General features: G+C 35.4%; 1 protein-coding gene across 3 annotated transcripts; it reads left to right on the top strand.

Annotated features, from left to right (window-relative positions):
* The first annotated feature begins 1354 nt into the window (after window positions 1-1354).
* Window positions 1355-18970, top strand: LOC128206382 (uncharacterized). 3 transcript variants are annotated; one of them, XM_052908784.1, is made up of 6 exons: window positions 1401-1477; window positions 9527-9652; window positions 10798-11244; window positions 12116-12234; window positions 13382-13509; window positions 15617-18970. In XM_052908784.1, the coding sequence occupies exons 3-6, from the start codon at window positions 10798-10800 to the stop codon at window positions 16567-16569; spliced, it is 1647 nt and encodes a 548-aa protein (XP_052764744.1). In that variant the 5' UTR covers window positions 1401-1477; window positions 9527-9652; the 3' UTR covers window positions 16570-18970. The 3 variants fall into 3 exon arrangements, with proteins under 3 accessions (XP_052764742.1, XP_052764744.1, XP_052764745.1); XM_052908782.1 differs by lacking the exon at window positions 9527-9652 and having other exon boundaries at window positions 1355-1477; XM_052908785.1 differs by lacking the exons at window positions 1401-1477; window positions 9527-9652 and adding an exon at window positions 3719-3801.
* The last annotated feature ends 211 nt before the right edge of the window (window positions 18971-19181 follow it).

Raw genomic sequence — 19181 nt, forward strand, 5'->3', positions numbered from 1 at the left:
ATGATACTGACACTTAAGATAGGACATGATTTCAGATGTTTTATGAATAACGACCGTGATATTTTAAAACTTATTTTGAAGTACAATTTTATGAGCAATAGTGAATAGGGGCCTTTGTGTATGTAAAAAAGACTTGACTAATATGTTACAATATACTTTTTTAGTAAAACCACAATTATAATACAGTCAAAACTGTCGGTTGGACCTCGGGAAATACTTATAGAATAATACATGGTTGACCATGGCTTTTGGTTGATAATTGCCCCAGTGGAAGGAATAATTGCCCGAGGGCAATTATTTTCACTAGGGCATTTATCAATGATTTCCAATTGATTTAAAAACATAAACAAAATTTTGAGGAATGATGAAGGATAATATGTCAAATAATTAGTATGTAGTCTGAAAGTCTAATAACTGAGATATAACAAAATGGTTTTGAATGGCATTAGCTGCGAAAAATAACGAGTGACAGGAAACCAAAAGAGCAAACCTGTTCGTACGTGTTTTCAGAATAAGCCTGCATTTTTTTCGTTCTTCAAATAATTCCTGTTTTACATCGGCTGATTGTGATGTTTATTTCAATAGGTGAGCACAGCTAGGGTCGATCAAGCCTGGGAGCAGTTTCGTAAGAATCTCGGCCTGACTGACCCTAGCCATTTCTCTGGAATAATTAACATTTCTCAGCAAATAAAGTAAAACAAAACGTTTCGACAAAACATTTCCTTGTCTCACTGCTTTATGACCATTACCGATTGTAAACATCCGGTACGGTTTCCGGTAGTACTCGTTACTGAAACATGGAATGTGTCATTATTGGTAAAACTAATTCCACTAATATTGCGCCGATAGCTCAATATTAATCCCTTTAAAGCTTTTAATGTTTAAATGTTAGCCTACAAAGTATACGGCCTTTTTTTATTTTCGTGAAAATTACGTCAGTGTGCACGTTCAAGTTGTCGTCAGGCAATTATGCCAAAATCGCCCTGACGTGCCGTTATAATCTCACGGGCGGAGACTATAATCATTATTGCGGGAACGAATTTCTATAGTAAAGTGTTACTATTTATAATAACTTTGTATTATTTCGAGAAAATGAATATTCGATATAACCGTAATACAGAAAGCGTATAACTAACCGCAAGACATTCGCAAAAGGTTCGACATAACTGGAAAATCGAAAAAACAGAACTCGTCATACCTAATGAAATAACGATCGACTTAAAAACGGTTAACCTTTTTTTAATCCTTTGGAAATTTTATTGAACTAAAAAGGCAATATTATTAACGAGTCAGCTGTTGATATCGATTTACATTAAGCAATTAGAAATTTTACCACGATACGTCTAACAGCAATGTTTTATCATCCCAAGTAGGCAATAGAATTCACTGTACACTTCAGACAACGTTTAATAAGTTGTGCTGTGTTTGTTTAATGGATTCTTTAGGCCCGCATTGATTGAATTCTATTCTTACAAAGGTAAGTATTAATTTATTTATACATATACTTTTGAGCGTCCGTCAAAAGTGTCATGTTTTGGTTGATTAAATTAGATCTATAAATTATTCTATAAGAAGGGGCGAAAATATGAGACATGATTAGTATTTTCATTTCAGATTTCACTAATGGAGTTTAGTTACAATTAGATTTATAAACTATTCGTTAAGCTGGGACCAAAATGTTCAACATGAATAGAATGACTATTTCTGGTTTAACTAATAGCATCAGTGCCTTTCAAGTTTACTAACATTATATTGCATATCAGTTGAACAAGCTACTATTAGAAAAACAAAGTTTTTTTCTCGTAGATGACAACGCTCGACTGTTAGCCAACCAGCACAAACCAACAGATATTTAAACGTATTACAACACGTGTTTCTATATATTTTGACATTAAAGGGACTGTACACCAGATTGGCACCAACAAAATGTTTTACTCTTTGATATCATGATTGTAAAATACATACCAAAATGTAAAAAAAAAAAAAATTGAGTCGGAGTCCGGGTTCGAACCGGTGTCGCCAAAATTGCAGTCTAGTGTTGTATCCACTGTGCTACGGAGGCTCACTTTAACGGTTGGAATATTTTGGCTATATACCTAACTTGGTAATATCACGTGATAACATCGACCAGCCAATCACGCATAAGGAATAAATTCTACTAGGTAGACATACCTAGTAATCTCTTTTAATGGAAAAATAAAAAAAAACTGCGAAAAATAAATCAATGGTAAACTATGTGGTACTTCAGTTAGTAAGTATCAATGCATTGTACACATCGATACCAAGTTTATGTCAGTTTTCGACAATTTTCTTTCTTTTTTTTTCGCTATTTCATCATATGGAGTACAGCCCCTTTAAGATTCGTATTAAGTTATTGTCATAAGCTATTTTAAATAATGGTCAAACTATAACAAGTTTCCATGACAACAGCAAACGCGGCCGCAGTGGCTGACATGCATAAAAGACAAGCCCTTGATTTTCCTTGAAAACAAAACAACAACAACAACATAATCTTAAATGTGATAATAAATCAAGAACTAATTTCAAGACATATTTTCCCTCAATAGACATTGAATAAATCAATACGTAATTTACTAATTTATTATATGGCTAAGTAGAATAAAAAATGGCTTGGCCTAAAAAATACATTTGGTTCGGGTTATCGACCGAACGAAATAGGCGCTGTCTCTACCGTTTATATAGTCATTTAAAATCATCTTTAAACAACATATAACTTTAACACCACTCTTCAATGATAACAATAACTTCTTACGTAAACTCTAATAAAAAAAAGCCTACCTACACTACCGGTTCTTAAAAAGGGATGTAACCCTAACCAAACCATTGTTTTGGCCCTACTCTGCTTATGCTTCAGTTTCTTATGCGTACACATTTAATGGGTGTAGGCCAAAATACAACGTTTGTACGGGACGTGTCTTGTCAGTCTGCAAAAATGATTTCAACATATCCGTTTATTCGGAGGTGTTCATTTAAAGTTAGTGGTCAACATTTTGTTTTGTCAAATTGGAAGGCAGTAGATCTCTAGTTTTCCAAATACATTTTTTTTTCAGTAAATCAACAGTCAGCTGTTATTGATTTTACCCAGGTAGAAAGGTTAAAGCTGCACTCTCATAGATTGAACGTTTTGACAATTTTAAAGAAATGTCTTCGAACGAGCCATTTTTGCGAATGTGCATGTAAACCAGTTATATAAGACTGCTGACCAAAAAAGATTGCAGACTTTTATATTTAAGATCAAGAATTAATGTTTTGTGCATTTTTCTTAAACCGCTAGTAACGCTTAAGCCATAAAACATTCATTTTTGAACGGATATATGAAAATATGTTATTGATCTTTTGTCAGCAATCTTTTAACATTGGTTTGCAGATATTTACGCAATTAATTGCTCTTTGCAAGACAAACAAATTTAAAAAGTTGTAAAAAGGTATATATGTGGTAGTGCAGCTTTAAAGTATGTAATTACACAAAATAGATGGTTTTAATGCGAATGTGTCGCATCAGGCCATATACTAGTATTTTCAGTACATACTAACAACCTTGAACCATTTCTACCATACTTACTACGTTAGCATGTATGGTCTATAAACGTCGTCCAAATTAAATATAACCTATGTTAATCGATTCAGATATTTCAATGTAAGACGGCCGCGTATGCTTAAGTAGTTTCCTTCAATAACTATAAAGACAAGCTGGTGACGGTGTCGTCGTGTGTGTAATATTGTCGTGTCAAGTTCCAAGTATTAATTACTCGGGATATAAAGGTTTTATTATCTTAACAGGTATTTATAAGCGTATTTAATTTTCTTAAATTATTTAACGAAGGTATGAATTATTTAAGCCTGTCAACTTCATTTTGAAATATATAAGAAAACACACCCTGAAAGAAATTGAATGATGTATATAATATATAAAACAAGAGCTGTCACAGTATGTGACGAATGCCCCCGAATGTGACATTGACCTACGAACAAGGTCAGTACATGAATAGTTGATCTTGCCTTTACGTGTCAAATACATATGGCAAGTTATTTTAAATTGCCTCTGAACATAAAAAATACCACCCATACTTGACAACCTACACTGTTATGTCCTTATATTCAAAATTCCCTTGTGAATAAACACTTAGTGTATCTTTCACCTTAGAGGTAGGGACATGGGTCTTGCACACGACACGTCGTCTTCGTATGTGGAACACATGTGGCAAGTTATTTTAAATTATGTCCATACAAGAGAAAGTTACAGCCCGGACACGACAACCTATACTCTATGGCCTTGTATGCAGCACTCCATTGTGAATCAACACTAAGTGTGACCTTGACTTTGAGGTAGGGACACGGGTCTTGCACACGACACGTCGTCTTGGTATGTGGAACACATGTTGCAAGTTATTTTAAAATCTGTCCATACAAGGGAAAGTTACAGCCCGGACAACCTATACTCTATGTCCTTATATGCAGCACTCCATTGTGAATAAACACTAAGTGTGACCTTGACCTTTGAGGCAGGGACACGGGTCTTGCACGCGACACGTCGTCTTGGTATGTGGAACACATGTGGCAAGTTATTTTAAAATCTGTCCATACAAGAGAAAGTTACAGCCCGGACACGACAACCTATACTCCATGTCCTTATATGCAGCACTCCATTGTAAATAAACACTAAGTGTGACCTTGACCTTTGAGGCAGGGACACGGGTCTTGCACGCGACACGTCGTCTTGGTATGTGGAACACATGTGGCAAGTTATTTTAAAATCTGTCCATACAAGAGAAAGTTACAGCCTGGACACGACAACCTATACTCTATGTCCTTATATGCAGCACTCCATTGTGAATAAACACTAAGTGTGACCTTGACCTTTGAGGCAGGGACACGGGTCTTGCACGCGACACGTCGTCTTGGTGTGTGGAACACATGTGGCAAGTTATTTTAAAATCTGTCCATACAAGGGAAAGTTACAGCCCGGACACGACAACCTATACTCTATGTCCTTATATGCAGCACTCCATTGTGAATAAACACTAAGTGTGACCATGACCTTTGAGGTAGGGACACGGGTCTTGCAGGCGACACGTCGTCTTGGTATGTGGAACACATGTGGCAAGTTATTTTAAAATCTATCCATACAAGAGAAAGTTACAGCCCGGACACGACAACCTATACTCTATGTCCTTATATGCAGCACTCCATTGTGAATAAACACTAAGTGTGACCTTGACCTTTGAGGTAGGGACACGGGTCTTGCACGCGACACGTCGTCTTGGTATGTGGAACACATGTGGCAAGTTATTTTAAAATCTGTCCATACAAGAGAAAGTTACAGCCCGGACACGACAACCTATACTCTATGTCCTTATATGCAGCACTCCATTGTGAATAAACACTAAGTGTGACCTTGACCTTTGAGGTAGGGACACGAGTCTTGCACGCCACACGTTGTCTTGGTATGTGGAACACATGTGGCAAGTTATTTCAAAATCTGTCCATACAAGGGAAAGTTACAGAGCCGGACGGACGGACGGACGGACGGACGGTGTGATTTTAATATGCCCACCTTCGGGGGCATAAAAAATCGGCAAAATTCTACCAATATACGAAATACTCTGGCTTTAATAATATCGAGATAATCTATATTAAGATAAACAGTCGAAACTCGCTATGTCGACCGCTATTATCTCGATTTTCTACTTATGTCGAACTTTTTTCAAATGTTTTGCGCTTAGTTATACACTGTTTATATTCCGGTTATATCGAAGGTTCGTTATCTCGATGTATTACCCGAGGTCACAACGACCTTGACAGAATGAGTTTTGTCTGTATATGGAACAAGAAAATGTTGATTATGCTATCAAATGTAAAGTTATAGAATAGTATCAATATTTTGAGTTTCAATTGGGTTAAAGATGCAATAGACTGCCTTTAAAGCTGCACTCTCACAGATGAACCGTTTTGACATTATATTGTCTTAAAATGAGCCAATTGCTGAGTACTTACAGAACTGAGAACCAGTGATATAAGACTGCTGACAAAATATCTGATCTCATTGTTTCATATTTGCGTTCGAAAATTGTTCTTCTATGGTAAAAGGCGTTACTTACGCTTTAAGAAACACAAAAATTCGACAGTTTACCGAACATTTGAGATCTGTTTTGTTTTTATTTATCTTATATGAATAAATTGAAGGCATTGAGGCAAACAATCAGCTAATTCTGAGACAAAAATTGTCAAAACTGTCAATCTGTGAGGGCGCAGCTTTAAAGAAATATGATTTACTCTAAAAACAATCATTGCAATATTTGGTAATGAGCAAATTTTAGACGGTAAGTATGATTATTTTTTCCTCATACATGTATGTATAATATAGCTGACATAATTGTTATTGTCTACGCATGCATAGGTAATGGAACCCATACAACTACACTGCAAGGGCGTATCTAGCCTCTATTCATGTGGATTTATAATTGTGTTATTGGGGGATGGGGGTTGGGGGCATGTCCCCTCAGGAAATTTTGAAGTGCTTTATTAAGTACTGGAAAATCGATCATGAAGTCGAGTACGCGTACTGCAACTTTGGCTATATGTTTCTATCTTTTTTTGTCAGAATCATGTGGATTCAGCCGCGTACTCGCGTATAGGCAGCTACGCGCCTGCCATGCATTAACAAACCTATATCATAAAACCGCCTAGGTGTCATGGTGTTCATTACAATACCATCAATAATTAACATTAAGAACAGGCGTTTTTAAAGGGACACCATATCGCTTGATGCAACACAAAATCATTATTATGTTAAACTTAACTGTATTGATCAAAATAAAACAAACCGACATTTTGGCGTATTTTTAACATGTGAATTTGTGGCCACGTTGCCATTTATTAAAAAAACTCATTTCTTAAGTCTTTTACTTTTTGAACTGTTCACAAATCATATGTTGTCGTTTTATTGTTTTTGTTTTATAACTTAAGTCAAATATCTAAGCTACACATAATAATGCATCTGAAAACACTTCTATTATAACTCTTTTACCCTTTAATACTGAAATTGCAGGAAAAATGCTCTTAAAAGTATAAAAAGAAAAATCTGCTTGTAGTGGGGAGCGAACTAACGCTGGTTTAGTCAAGGAAACAAACTGACATTAAAACCTTACGCCCACAAAGACTAATGCACAAGCTAAGGATAACTTAACTTTAAAGCCTTTTGTTATCAAGGCTTTTCGAAATCGTGGACTTCAATGACAATATTTGAGCATATATCATCATTTGTTAAAGGTCGTCAGCCGTCAGTATCTTAGTTTTAACAACACTTATTCTATGCCAAACTTAATTTCGTAATTCAAAAAATGCATATTGCAAAAACATGAGGGAGTCCCTTTAAAAAAAAAAAATTGCATAAACCTATAGTGTGCCCTTTTAAAGCTGCACTCTCACAAATTGAATGTTTTTTTTGTTTTTGTTTTGTTTTTTTGTTGTTTTTTTTGTTTTGTTTTTGTCTCGGAAAGAGCAAATGTTTGCGTAAATATCTGCAAACCAATGATATAAGACTGCTGACAATAAATTAGATCGCAGATTTTTATATTTAAGTTCTCAAAATGATGTTTTGTGCATTTTCCGTTAACCGTTAAGCCAAAAAAAAAAAAAATTCCAACGGAAATATGAAAATCTGCGATCTGATCTTTTGTCAGCAATCCTATATCATTCTGCAAACCAGTGATATAAGACTGCTGACAAAAGATCAGATCGCAGATGTTCATATTTCCGATCAAAAAAAAAATGTTCTATGGCTAAAAGCGTTACCAACGGTTTAAGAAAAATGCATAAAACTTCAATTTTAAAATTTAAATATGAAAATCTGCGATATGATTTTTTGACAGCAGTCTTATATCACCGATGTCCTTACTATTTCGCATAAATTGGCTATTTCCAAGACAAAAATATAAAAGTTGTCAAACTGTTCAATCTGTGAGAGTGCAGCTTTAACTGGTAAAATAATGGACGAATTGTCTCTAAAATGCCAATAAATGGATCAAAAGCACGGATAATTCATATGACGTTCAATAAAGCAAAATTGAAAATTGCAGGAGACTTTAATAACATTACGTTTACAGATTTGTGTGAAACAAATTAAATCGATTTTCAATGGGACTAAGATATTAAGGTGAATGCAAATGAAAAGAATACTTGACCGGAAATGGTTATACAATGGAGGCATTATTTCGAGTTATAACTCGCCAAGTCGACATTAAACAAGTCGAAACTACTGTATGATCACATTAGGTCTAAACAAATACTTTTGGTCCGAGTTACCCGACCCTAAATGTCGTCCATCGTACTTGAGCAAATTATTGAATTATGGACAATAACGTGGGTACATGTAGCCGAAAAGAAAACGAGGTTATCGGCACACTTCAATGGCATTCAATTCGTTAAAAGTCAATATTTGAAGTCCTTTTTCTGTTTGATTAAGTGGTTTTATGGGGTTTTCACAGTTTTGGTACTTGTTTGAAACAGATAAGCCATCGGTTTTAATTCGAGATCACATGGACAAAATGTACATTTTTAAACATTAAAGACGGTCAACTTAATTTTAAATGTATATAATGCACCAGTCAATTGCTACCACAACCCCAAGGTCCGGGGTATACCGGGAATAGCGGGGGGAGGGGGGGGGCATGTTATTGCCTTCCAGGTGGCCACGCAGTGCCGAGTGAATGCGGTGGTTTTGTTTTCGCGCCGAAGGTAGCGGAAAATGGGCCTTGCCTAAGATGTCCCCGTGGTGCGGAGGCATATGGCGGGAATTTTACCAGCAGTGTGTACCCGCAGGGCGGGGATTTTACCTGGGATTGACTGGACCGAAAGTCAAAGTCCCCGCTATTCCCTTGACCTTCACCTTGGTGACGTGGTATAATTGACTGGTTCATAAAAAACTATATCGCGAGCCTACAAAAATTAGTTATTATTCGTAGACAATATATTTTTATTTGGAGTTCCTCTAGTAATAATTTATAAGATTTCTAATCTTTAAGTCTACTGAAAAGGATAATACAGTAATAAAATTATTAACAATCTTATAAAATCTGATTAATATATTAATCTTATGTTGCAACAATACTATGTTTATTTTGTAGATTTGGTAATTTTGGGCTGGTGGCCATTGTTAACTTGAATAAACTGAAATCATATTGAAATTGAATCAGTCTGTTTATCTTTCATATTATCTTCTCAGTTATATATGCTACATCGGCAATTATTTGCAATGATTTGCTTGTAGCATTTTTATCTTTGCATTTTAATTTTATAAGAAAACAGTTCACTTTTAATGTATATTGCATATTAATTTTTCGATGATAGTTTATTGGTAATCGCTCTAATATGTTACTATTTTAAAAATATTTATCAATGATGCATATCGCCTTAAGCGCATTTTGTTTGTCAATATGTCTTAATTCTTAATACGGCGTTCCAGCAGGTAGATACATGTGTATGACTTGCTATGTACTATTTATAGATTTATGACAGTCACGTGGTAGATATAGTTGGCTGGGCTAAAAACGAAAACTATATCGATACGGGATTCTATTTTTGACAAGCATAGAGAAACCACGTACCAATTTTATGGATTCTAATTTATAAGGTAACGAAGGAATACTGTTTTAACTGTTTTTATTTGTTATCATCTTTAACAATATAAAATACTTTAAACAACACTGATGTTTATCTTTGGAGTCTGTGATAGTGAACGGTGGACAATATTTCAGAGGAAATAAACAGTACGTCAGTATAAACATTTATTAATTAACTATTACGTATTTGACGCGATACTGGAATAACCGTAGTTTTATAACATTGCAATTGGCGACACTATATGCCAAAACTCGTCCAATACGAACAAAAGCCGGCTGATACGAGTTCCTGCTGTTTTCATTGGCATAACTAAACTCACCAAATACCGTATAAGAGAAATGGACCTCATTGTCTGTCGAATTTAATAATTATTTTCAGCATTCTCATATTAGGGCGAGTTTAAATGAAATAAGGAAATAAAGAAGGGTAGATATTTAAATATTTTTAATTAAAACGTCGTAGCATACGTAATGGTTGATTACTAAAAATACTCATTACTAATTGAATTATGTGTTTTAATATTGGCCGAGTTATTTGCCCTCGGTCAGCAATATTGGCCTTCTCCCTTAGTGGTCAGTCAAATAATGCTGACCTCAGGCAAAAAACGCGGTCACCTTATGAATAAAACTATATTACCGAAGTCAAGCTACTGGATATCGCTATTTATTTTTTGGACACAATATTATACAACCCACATTTGCAGCAAATAAAATTGCAGATAAGCAATCATTAAGTGCATTGTGTACTAGGCTTAATAATTAAGAATTTCAACTTTCGAAGGTATTCGCTACGCTCACTCCGCCCGTTCTTAATTATTAAGTTTTTAATTCATGTAATCTAAATTACATAATATATTATCTACAAACTCTGTGACGAATTTAAGTACGTTATTTTACGCAATTTGCATAATGATGTCGTTTTTCATAGACACATTAAATCAATGTTTGGGCTTTTAAAACTATTCTGTGTCAAAGATGTTCTGTAATTCTTTATGGTGCAATCTTAATGCATTAGTACTATACATGTCACGCGGATTAAAGGCACGTTAGTATTCTAGTATACATTTTGCAATTCAGATTAAGAAATCTTGGAAATTATTTGTTATTCTAAGTTTTTTTAATACAAGATGTTACCATCTTTTATTATCTATTTCAGATGATGGAAGAAGTTTTCGGAAGGTCGAAATCTGTGTTTGACCCACATACTGAGCCACATTATGACGTCACATCCGGTCAGGTTGCTTTCTTTCTCATCTGGATATCGTGTTCATTTATTTACATTTTACGCTTATTGAACGTTTCTCTACCGTTTGGTTTTCTAAGCGACAAAGACAAGGTCAAAAATGACGAAGAAAGTGCAAATATATCGGTTAAAAATGAAATTACAATAGTTGTGACGTCATCAAAAGATGAGCACATTAAACAAAATGGTCGAACCGAAGATGTTCAAAAGACATTGTCGACGCCTAGCAAAGAATTACCGATTACGAAAAAAGAACTCAACACACCAGTAAGAACTGCGCCAACTATAGACGAGTTTCTGTGGAATGTTGCAATATTCGGAGCCATCATGATTCTGTTCTTCTTGTTTGATTACAGAAAGGTATGACACTTTTGATTTCGAATAGTACTGTCTGTGGATTTCTTCTTGTTGCTGTTCATGTTTTTGTTAAATCGTACGTTAAAACTACTCAGCACATTAATTATGTTAAATCATTTAAAAAAATCATAGTTTATGGAACATCAATTGTTTGCCTAATTCTTGCTAGAATCGTTATTTAATTCGATCCACAATGTTTTTTGTACTTACCGGCCATTCAAAAACGACAAAAAAAATAAATCGAAACTAAAACATCTTCTAACGTTGTAAATCAACGTTTAATGTTTGTTTCCTTGATAATTGTGTCTTTAAATCTGGTTCTATGATTACAGGCAGTCTCAAGTCGAATATTCTGGATTTAATTAGACATGTTTTGTATTTCGGTTATATGTTATATGTATTTCGGTTATATCGAATGTTCGTTATCTCGAAGTATTTCCCGAGGCCCCAACCACTCAGACTCTGGAAAGAACTTTAATCAAATTATAAGAATCATCTTTATGTCATTCGTTTCACAAATGTAAAAGTGATTAATTGTTCAGTTTTGAAAAGTAATAAAATTCAGTCTTGAAACTGTTAATCATGACCCCAGTTGTAGGTTAAATTTCAATCCACTGGGCTTGTCCATATATTACCACTCGGCACCCGGCGCCACCCCTCCTTAAAAGATAAGAAAAGACGCTCAAAATGCACCATTTCGGACTATATATTTTTTAAATGTTCATGGAGGACTAAACCCGAACCCCTCTGCCAAAATTTTAAACCAAATATATTTTTTTTGTTCCGAGGGAGACGCGAAAGTCAAAAGGTTATGCTCCCTCTAACATCAAATCCTGTATCCGCCCTGGCTACCATTGTTTTATTTACGTTTCAGATCATGCCTATTTTGGAGCGAGTGTACAACCGGGATGAGTTCCTATTCCTCGTGTTTCTATTGTTTCTAGTCGCATGTGCGTTCACCATCAAGCCTACACACGACAAAATACTCAACAGGTAGGAATCCACTTTTCACTCAGAACACTTCGGCCATTTTGCAACACAACCTCGGACGTATGCAAGTACATCAGTAGAAGTAGTTCGCAAATTTTTAAATAAAAGCAATAATGAATTGTTGTTTGTGTGTTGATAGGTCCAAATTGCCTTTCAATAGAATCATTGCACAAATACCTATTATTCCCAATGTTATTAATTCTAACTGTTTAATTTTTAAATAAAAGCAATAATGAATTGTTGTTTGTGTGTTGATAGGTCCAAATTGATTGCCTTTCAATAGAATCATTGCACAAATACCTATTATTCCCAAGGTTATTAATTCTAACTGTTTAATTTAAATTACTACACGATCTACTTGCAAGGTAGTTTAGTAGAAAGATTTCTGACATTGTTAACCGTCCATATACATCCGAGATTGTTTTCGATGGAAAATGACGGAAGTATTCCGAATGTCCCAGATAAGTAGATCCCAATATTTCGCAATGCTTGAATTCCTTATCTTAACTTCGGTCAGAGATCAAAAGTACCCGTATTTAAAAATAAATTAAAATACGTTTTTACTGTATTTTGTTCAACAGAGGTGGGAGCAAAAGCATCTACAATGGCCGCTCGCGTAAGAAAGGTTCATCACCTGCCACGCGCAGGGTGTTCTGCGGTAACTCGGTAAACCTCGTTTCCGCAAAAACAGAAACACCCGATGCTCGGTTTGGCTGATACACTCTCGGCCATGGCAGCTAATTATAATCTAAGCCGGCCCTTTCATGTTTAGTGGGAGCTAAATTTTGTTCTGGGGGGGGGGGGGGGAGAGTGGGTTGTAAGCATAGTTATACTCGCAATCGGGCCTTGCCCATTCGGCGAGTGCTCTAATAAGTCATTTTACTTGTTTTTGGAGCATAGTGCACAAACAGAATGTAACCCTGGTTAGAGCTACCTTGGTTCTTTAACGTGCACAAGTGTATAGCGCTGTCACACGGGGGCCTATTAACGTCCCTCCCGGAGACGATTAGTATTTCTTTAGTTGTGTGGCGGGAAAGCGAACCTTGAACCCCTGAATTGACAGCCAATTGTGTTACCACTAGACCACGGATCCGCCACGTATCATCCAGTTTTGTCCTTCCCTTTACTACTGACTTTATACTTACCCCAGGTTCCAGACAGAGGAATGGAAGGGCTGGATGCAAGTGATGTTCGTCTGGTACCACGTGTTTGCTGCCAAGGAATGGTACAATTGGATACGGGTGTACATCGCCGCGTACGTATGGATGACGGGATTTGGTGAGTACCGGTTGTATCTTTTAATACGGCCTACGCATAGATGAAGGGAATTGTTTAGTTCCGGTAATGCCCTAAACTTTGGACAAAATATGGATGATTCGATTTGTTGAGTACCTGTTGTATCCTAAGTACCGGTTTTGCCTTGATATTCGAACTAAATGTGGATGAAGGACCTTGGTTAGTACCTACTGTATCCTGTTATGCGGAATACGTAGGTATGACGGGATTTGGTTAGTACCGGCTGCATACCTAAGTACGGCCTGCGTATAGAAGACGGAATTTGGTTAGTACCGACTGCATACCTTAGTACGGCCAGCGTATAGAAGACGGAATTTGGTTAGTAACGACTGCATACCTAAGTACGGCCTGCGTATAGATGACGGGATTTGGTTAGTACCGACTGCATACCTAAGTACGGCCTGCGTATAAAAGACGGAATTTGGTTTGTAACGACTGCATACCTTAGTAAGGCCTACCTATAAATGACAGTATTTGTTTAGCATCATTTTTTCCTCAAAACTTGACTTTTGACTCATGGTTGGCAATATTTTTAGTGCTCATCAAAAATATTCTTTATTTTGGCAACCCTCTCAATGTAAAATACCTTTTTCATGTAAATCAGACATAGCTTGATCTAAATTTGAACTCAATGGAGCATGCTTTTAATTCTCCCAACAATACAGTGGTGGGAGTAGACATTGTGAATTTTGATATATTTGTAGAACTTGAGTTGAAATTGTATTATAATAGCAATATGCTCATAACCCCAAACTTCAGAACCATATAATAAAATAGAGCTTAATTGGACTTTCTCATGTTTTGTAAAATGCTTTATTTTATGGCGAAATAATTGGTGTCACGTCATAAAGAGAATTAAAAACTAAATTAGTGACGGCTGGGATCCTTCAACAAATGTCGATAGATTCTCAAATATTGTATTGAAGTCTACTACTTTAAATAGCGATAGTTACGCTTTTCATCAAAAGGCTTAAATGTTAAATTATCCCTCAGATTGTGTAAGAGACCCTGAGGGCGAACGGTTTTGTTTTCCGTTTTCAAAAACAACAACTTTTAACTGTACCGGCTTTGGTTCGCTTCTCACTCAAATCAAAGTGTTTTTTTTTATACTTTAATTGCATTGTTTTCTGCCATTTCGGTATCAAAGAGTAAAATGATTACAATATTAGTATTTTCAAATGCATTTTCGTGAAGAAAAAAAACACATTTTGGTACAAAAACATGAGCGAGTCCCTTTAACATACTAAACAAAGAGCTTGAACAATTGGCTACTGCGTCAAGCTGTTACTCTTCATTATCTTAAATTGAATATGCGTCATATAAATTCTGGTGCCATTAATAAACTTTAATAATGGTAAATGAAAACATTACCGAGCCCGTTATTTACATCTGTTGTCATAAATGTTGGATTTTACCTTAAAGGATCAATAACACAATGGTAGCTCATGTCTATGAAATATGATTAAAGAATGTTTGATCTTTTAATTGATCTGTAAATGAGATGCAACAGCAGTATGTCGAACTTGTACAATATACGTATATGTTAAGTGATTGAAACTGTGCATTATTACAAATCGTAATTATACTTATTTAATATGAAAATTGTTTCGCATGATATTTAATGTATTCTACACACACACACACGCGCGCGCGCGCGCACGCACAACCGCACGCACGCACGCAAGTAAGTACGCACGAATACACGCACGTTAATACGCACGCACACACGCACGTAAGTACGCACGCATACACTTACGTACATATGCATACACGCACACGAGCACAGGCGCACGCACACAAAATATTCCTATGATAACGCTAGGTCTTACCGAGCACCAGCATGTATCATAATACAATTCGAGTCCTCGGAAAAAATTCGAGTTATGAATGTTCGATAAAACCAAAATACAAAAAATGGACGATATAAATAGACCTTACACATAGGAATAAACTGAAGTTTGACATTACCGGAACATCGAGATAACAGAGTTCGACATAACGAGTGATGACTGTATTTATATTCCAATTAGAAAACTAACTTTTGTGTAGATAAATTGCCTGTCATCCGTTTATGTGAATATCTTTTCAGGTAATTTCTCTTTCTTCTGGGTGAAGAAAGATTATTCTCTGTACCGCTTCCTGAAGATGCAGTTCCGGTTAAACTTCCTCGTCACGTGCTTATGCGTTGTCACCAGCAACGAGTACATGCTTTATTACATATGCGCAATGCATTCTTATTGGTTCATTTCTGTGTACGTTTTCATGGGAACGCTTAAATCATGGAACACTGATCCCAACAAAATGCTTGTTAAGTTTGTACTTTATTTTCTATTTAATTGTGCAATATTTGAAATTGATTTCGTCCGAAATAATATTTTTCGTCCGTTTAAATTCTTATTGGGTTACACTGATCGTAACCCGTATGTTGATGATATGCATGAGTGGGCATTTAGGGCAGGATTGGATCACTGGGCATGTTTCTTTGGAATGGTGTGTGCCTACAATTACCCTCATTTTGAAAAGTTCATGACAGAGATAGAAAAGTCTGATAAATTGAGACACAAGATTTTCACAAAGGCAGCAATGATAGGTTCGTGTTTGGTAGCATTAATTATATGGTACTCAATATTTATGGTAAAAGAGAAACTTGACTACAATTCGAGCCATGCGTATTCTTCTTTGATTCCAATTATAGCATTTATAATTCTCAGGAACTCATTTCCAGTGCTAAGGAAATTTTATATAAATTTATTCGCCTGGCTTGGGAAAATCACATTGGAAACGTATCTGGCACAACTCCATATATATTTGCAGTCGAACGCCAAACATTTCACAGGATATTTCCCGAACTACCACTTCCTAAACTTTGCTTTGGCTACGGTCATTTATGTCACTATTGCTTATAAATTGTTCAATATAACGACTGTATTTAGTGCGTACTTGATTCCAAACGATATGAAAAAGACTGCTAAGAATAGTTTTCTGATATTCAGTCTGTTTGGAGTAACGTATATTTCAGTGGCTGTGTTAAAATGGCTTTAAGGTATTCTCTCCTTCATGAAACTGTGTTTAACACTTTCAATGACATTTCTGTTAAAGCTGCACTCTCACAGATTTACAATTGTGACAACTCTTTTTCTTTTTTTGTCACGGAACGGACCAATTTTGCGAAAATCCATGGAAACCAGTTATATAAGACTGCTGACAAAAATTAGATCGCATATTTTTTAAATTTTAGTTTAAAAATTGATTGATTGAGTTTTTCTTAAACCTTTAGTAACAGTTTACGCCATAAAACATTAGTTTTCGAACGGAAATATGAACATCTGCGACCTGTTCTTTTGTCAGCAATCTTATACCATCGTTTTGCAGATATTTACGCAACAATTTGCTCTTTCCAAGACAAAAAATAATAAAAAGTTGTAAAAATGGAAAATCTGTGAGAGTGCAGCTTATATATATAAGAGCTATGTGTTTCATTATGAGTTAAAATTGCGTTTTTGTATGTGTTATTTACCACATTTTAGCCTAAAATGTTATAATTATGGGAACTACTTCAATGCGCAGTCACCCATAGTCGCCTATGTGTTAATCCGATCTTGTCATTGTTCAGTTTAGTTTTGTCCCATCCAGCCGTCCAGTGTTTGACTTAAAAAAAACTCCCTCCCTCCCTTATTATTATATTTACTATTACTATTTTGTTTGTGTTATTTTGCAACTTATATCTGTTATTGAATGCCTTGTTAAATGTATTACGGGCATTTGGCCGCGACTTTTTATTATTTCTGTCTAATGGCTTACTTGTATAATGATTATATTACTCGCGTCGCGGCCATTTACGGCAAATTATTATTTATGTATTTATTAAATGTTATACGATGTCTTGTCTTTGTCCTTTGGCGTAACGATTAATTATGAACAAACTCCAAAGAGTATTATTCGAATATAAATTCGTCAATCCAAATCTTAAGTCCCTCAATTTTCAGTAGCGTTTATACAAAACAAATTCAAACGAAGTATTTTCTGTCATAGTTGTACATATTTATTAAAGAACATAATAACTCTCGTTGAACTTCGTACGATTGGTTATTATTGCACAAGTAGTTTGTTAACACTACGTACTCATTTTATAAAAGATTTCTAAGTCTGGTCCTTTGAAACTTGAGAGATTCTTTTAGGGGTCTTTTAGGGGCCACAATATGAGTCTACACTTGAAGGATGCAAAAGGGTCACGAAATAGGTTACGACTTGATAGATGGGTGTTTTTAATTGCAATGCATTAGTATGTTTAACTCATTTGACTTAAAAGCAAAACACAACTGTGAGCTTTTCGGGGCTCAATTAATAGCCACGTGGCCACAAATTCCCTTGTTTAAAAAGCACCACAATATCGCTAATGTTTTAATTTGTATACAAATATGTGTTGTGTTTGTTTTGATCAATTTAGTGAAATGAGTGTTATTATGTATCTATCAGGGGTAACATGTACTGAGCCCTTTTAATATTCATTGTATGGATAAGCCCGCATATAATAATGGTATTATTGAAATGTTTTTTTGTTATTATTATTGTGGAAATAATTCTTAAGAAAATATCATTAAAATGTATGCTTTCAACAGATCTTATAAGCTTGCTTAAAATAGTTTTGATTATAATGTTATTATTTGAGATTATAGCTTATTTACTGTTCTTCATATCTGCGGTGTTGTTGAAAGAGGAATTATTTTGGGAAAAAATAGATAGGCAAAAACAAGTTTTCTATTAGCTTTTGTTTTATACAAACATGGCATCGTTCGGCACGGCAACTGTTGTGTGTGCATTCGGCAACTTGAAGCTTGTTTAATCCACAATTCTATGGATATATATAAATATTTCGTTAACAATTAAAAAGAAAGAAAATTATTTGAAAATATAAATATAAATTACTTTAAAGCTGCACTCTCACAGATTTACTGTTTTGACAACGTTTTTGATATTTTGTTTGCCTTGTAATGAACCAATTGTACCCAAATATCTGAAAATCAGTGATAAAAGACTGCTGACAAAAGATCAGATCGCAGTTTTCATATTTCCGTGTTTTATGACAAAAAGCGTTTCTAGACAAAATAATAAAAAAAGTTCAATCTGTGAGAGTATAGCTTTAAAGAAGTGGAATCATAACTTTTTTCTTTCCATTGACATTGTTAAGTTACTGAACAATAAAAAGTACTTACAAACAATGGAGCTTATGCAATAGAATGTATTTAATAATTAACTTCGAGTTATGCGTAAACAAAACAGTAATTGTGTTTAGTATAGCGGGAACTTGTTATTTTAGAGACATTCGGTCGGTCGGTCGGTCGGTCGGTCGGTCGGTCGGTCGGTCGGTCGGTCGGTCAATCGGTAGAACAAGTGTTAGTACAAAAACTCTAGAACGGTTTGACCTTGGTCAATGAAACTTTGATGGTCGGTTACCCTTGACCAGTAGATGACCCCTAATGTTTACAAGTCAGTAGGTCAAAGTCATGGTCCCAGTCCGTATTCATCATCATCATCATCATCATCATCATCATCATCATCATCATCATCATCATCATCATCATCATCATCATCATCATCAACACCACCGCCGCCGCCGCCGCCGCCGCCGCCGCCGTCGTCGATCATCATCATCA

This window comes from Mya arenaria, chromosome 10 (assembly GCF_026914265.1).
Source record: "Mya arenaria isolate MELC-2E11 chromosome 10, ASM2691426v1".
NCBI classification, from domain to species: domain Eukaryota; kingdom Metazoa; phylum Mollusca; class Bivalvia; order Myida; family Myidae; genus Mya; species Mya arenaria.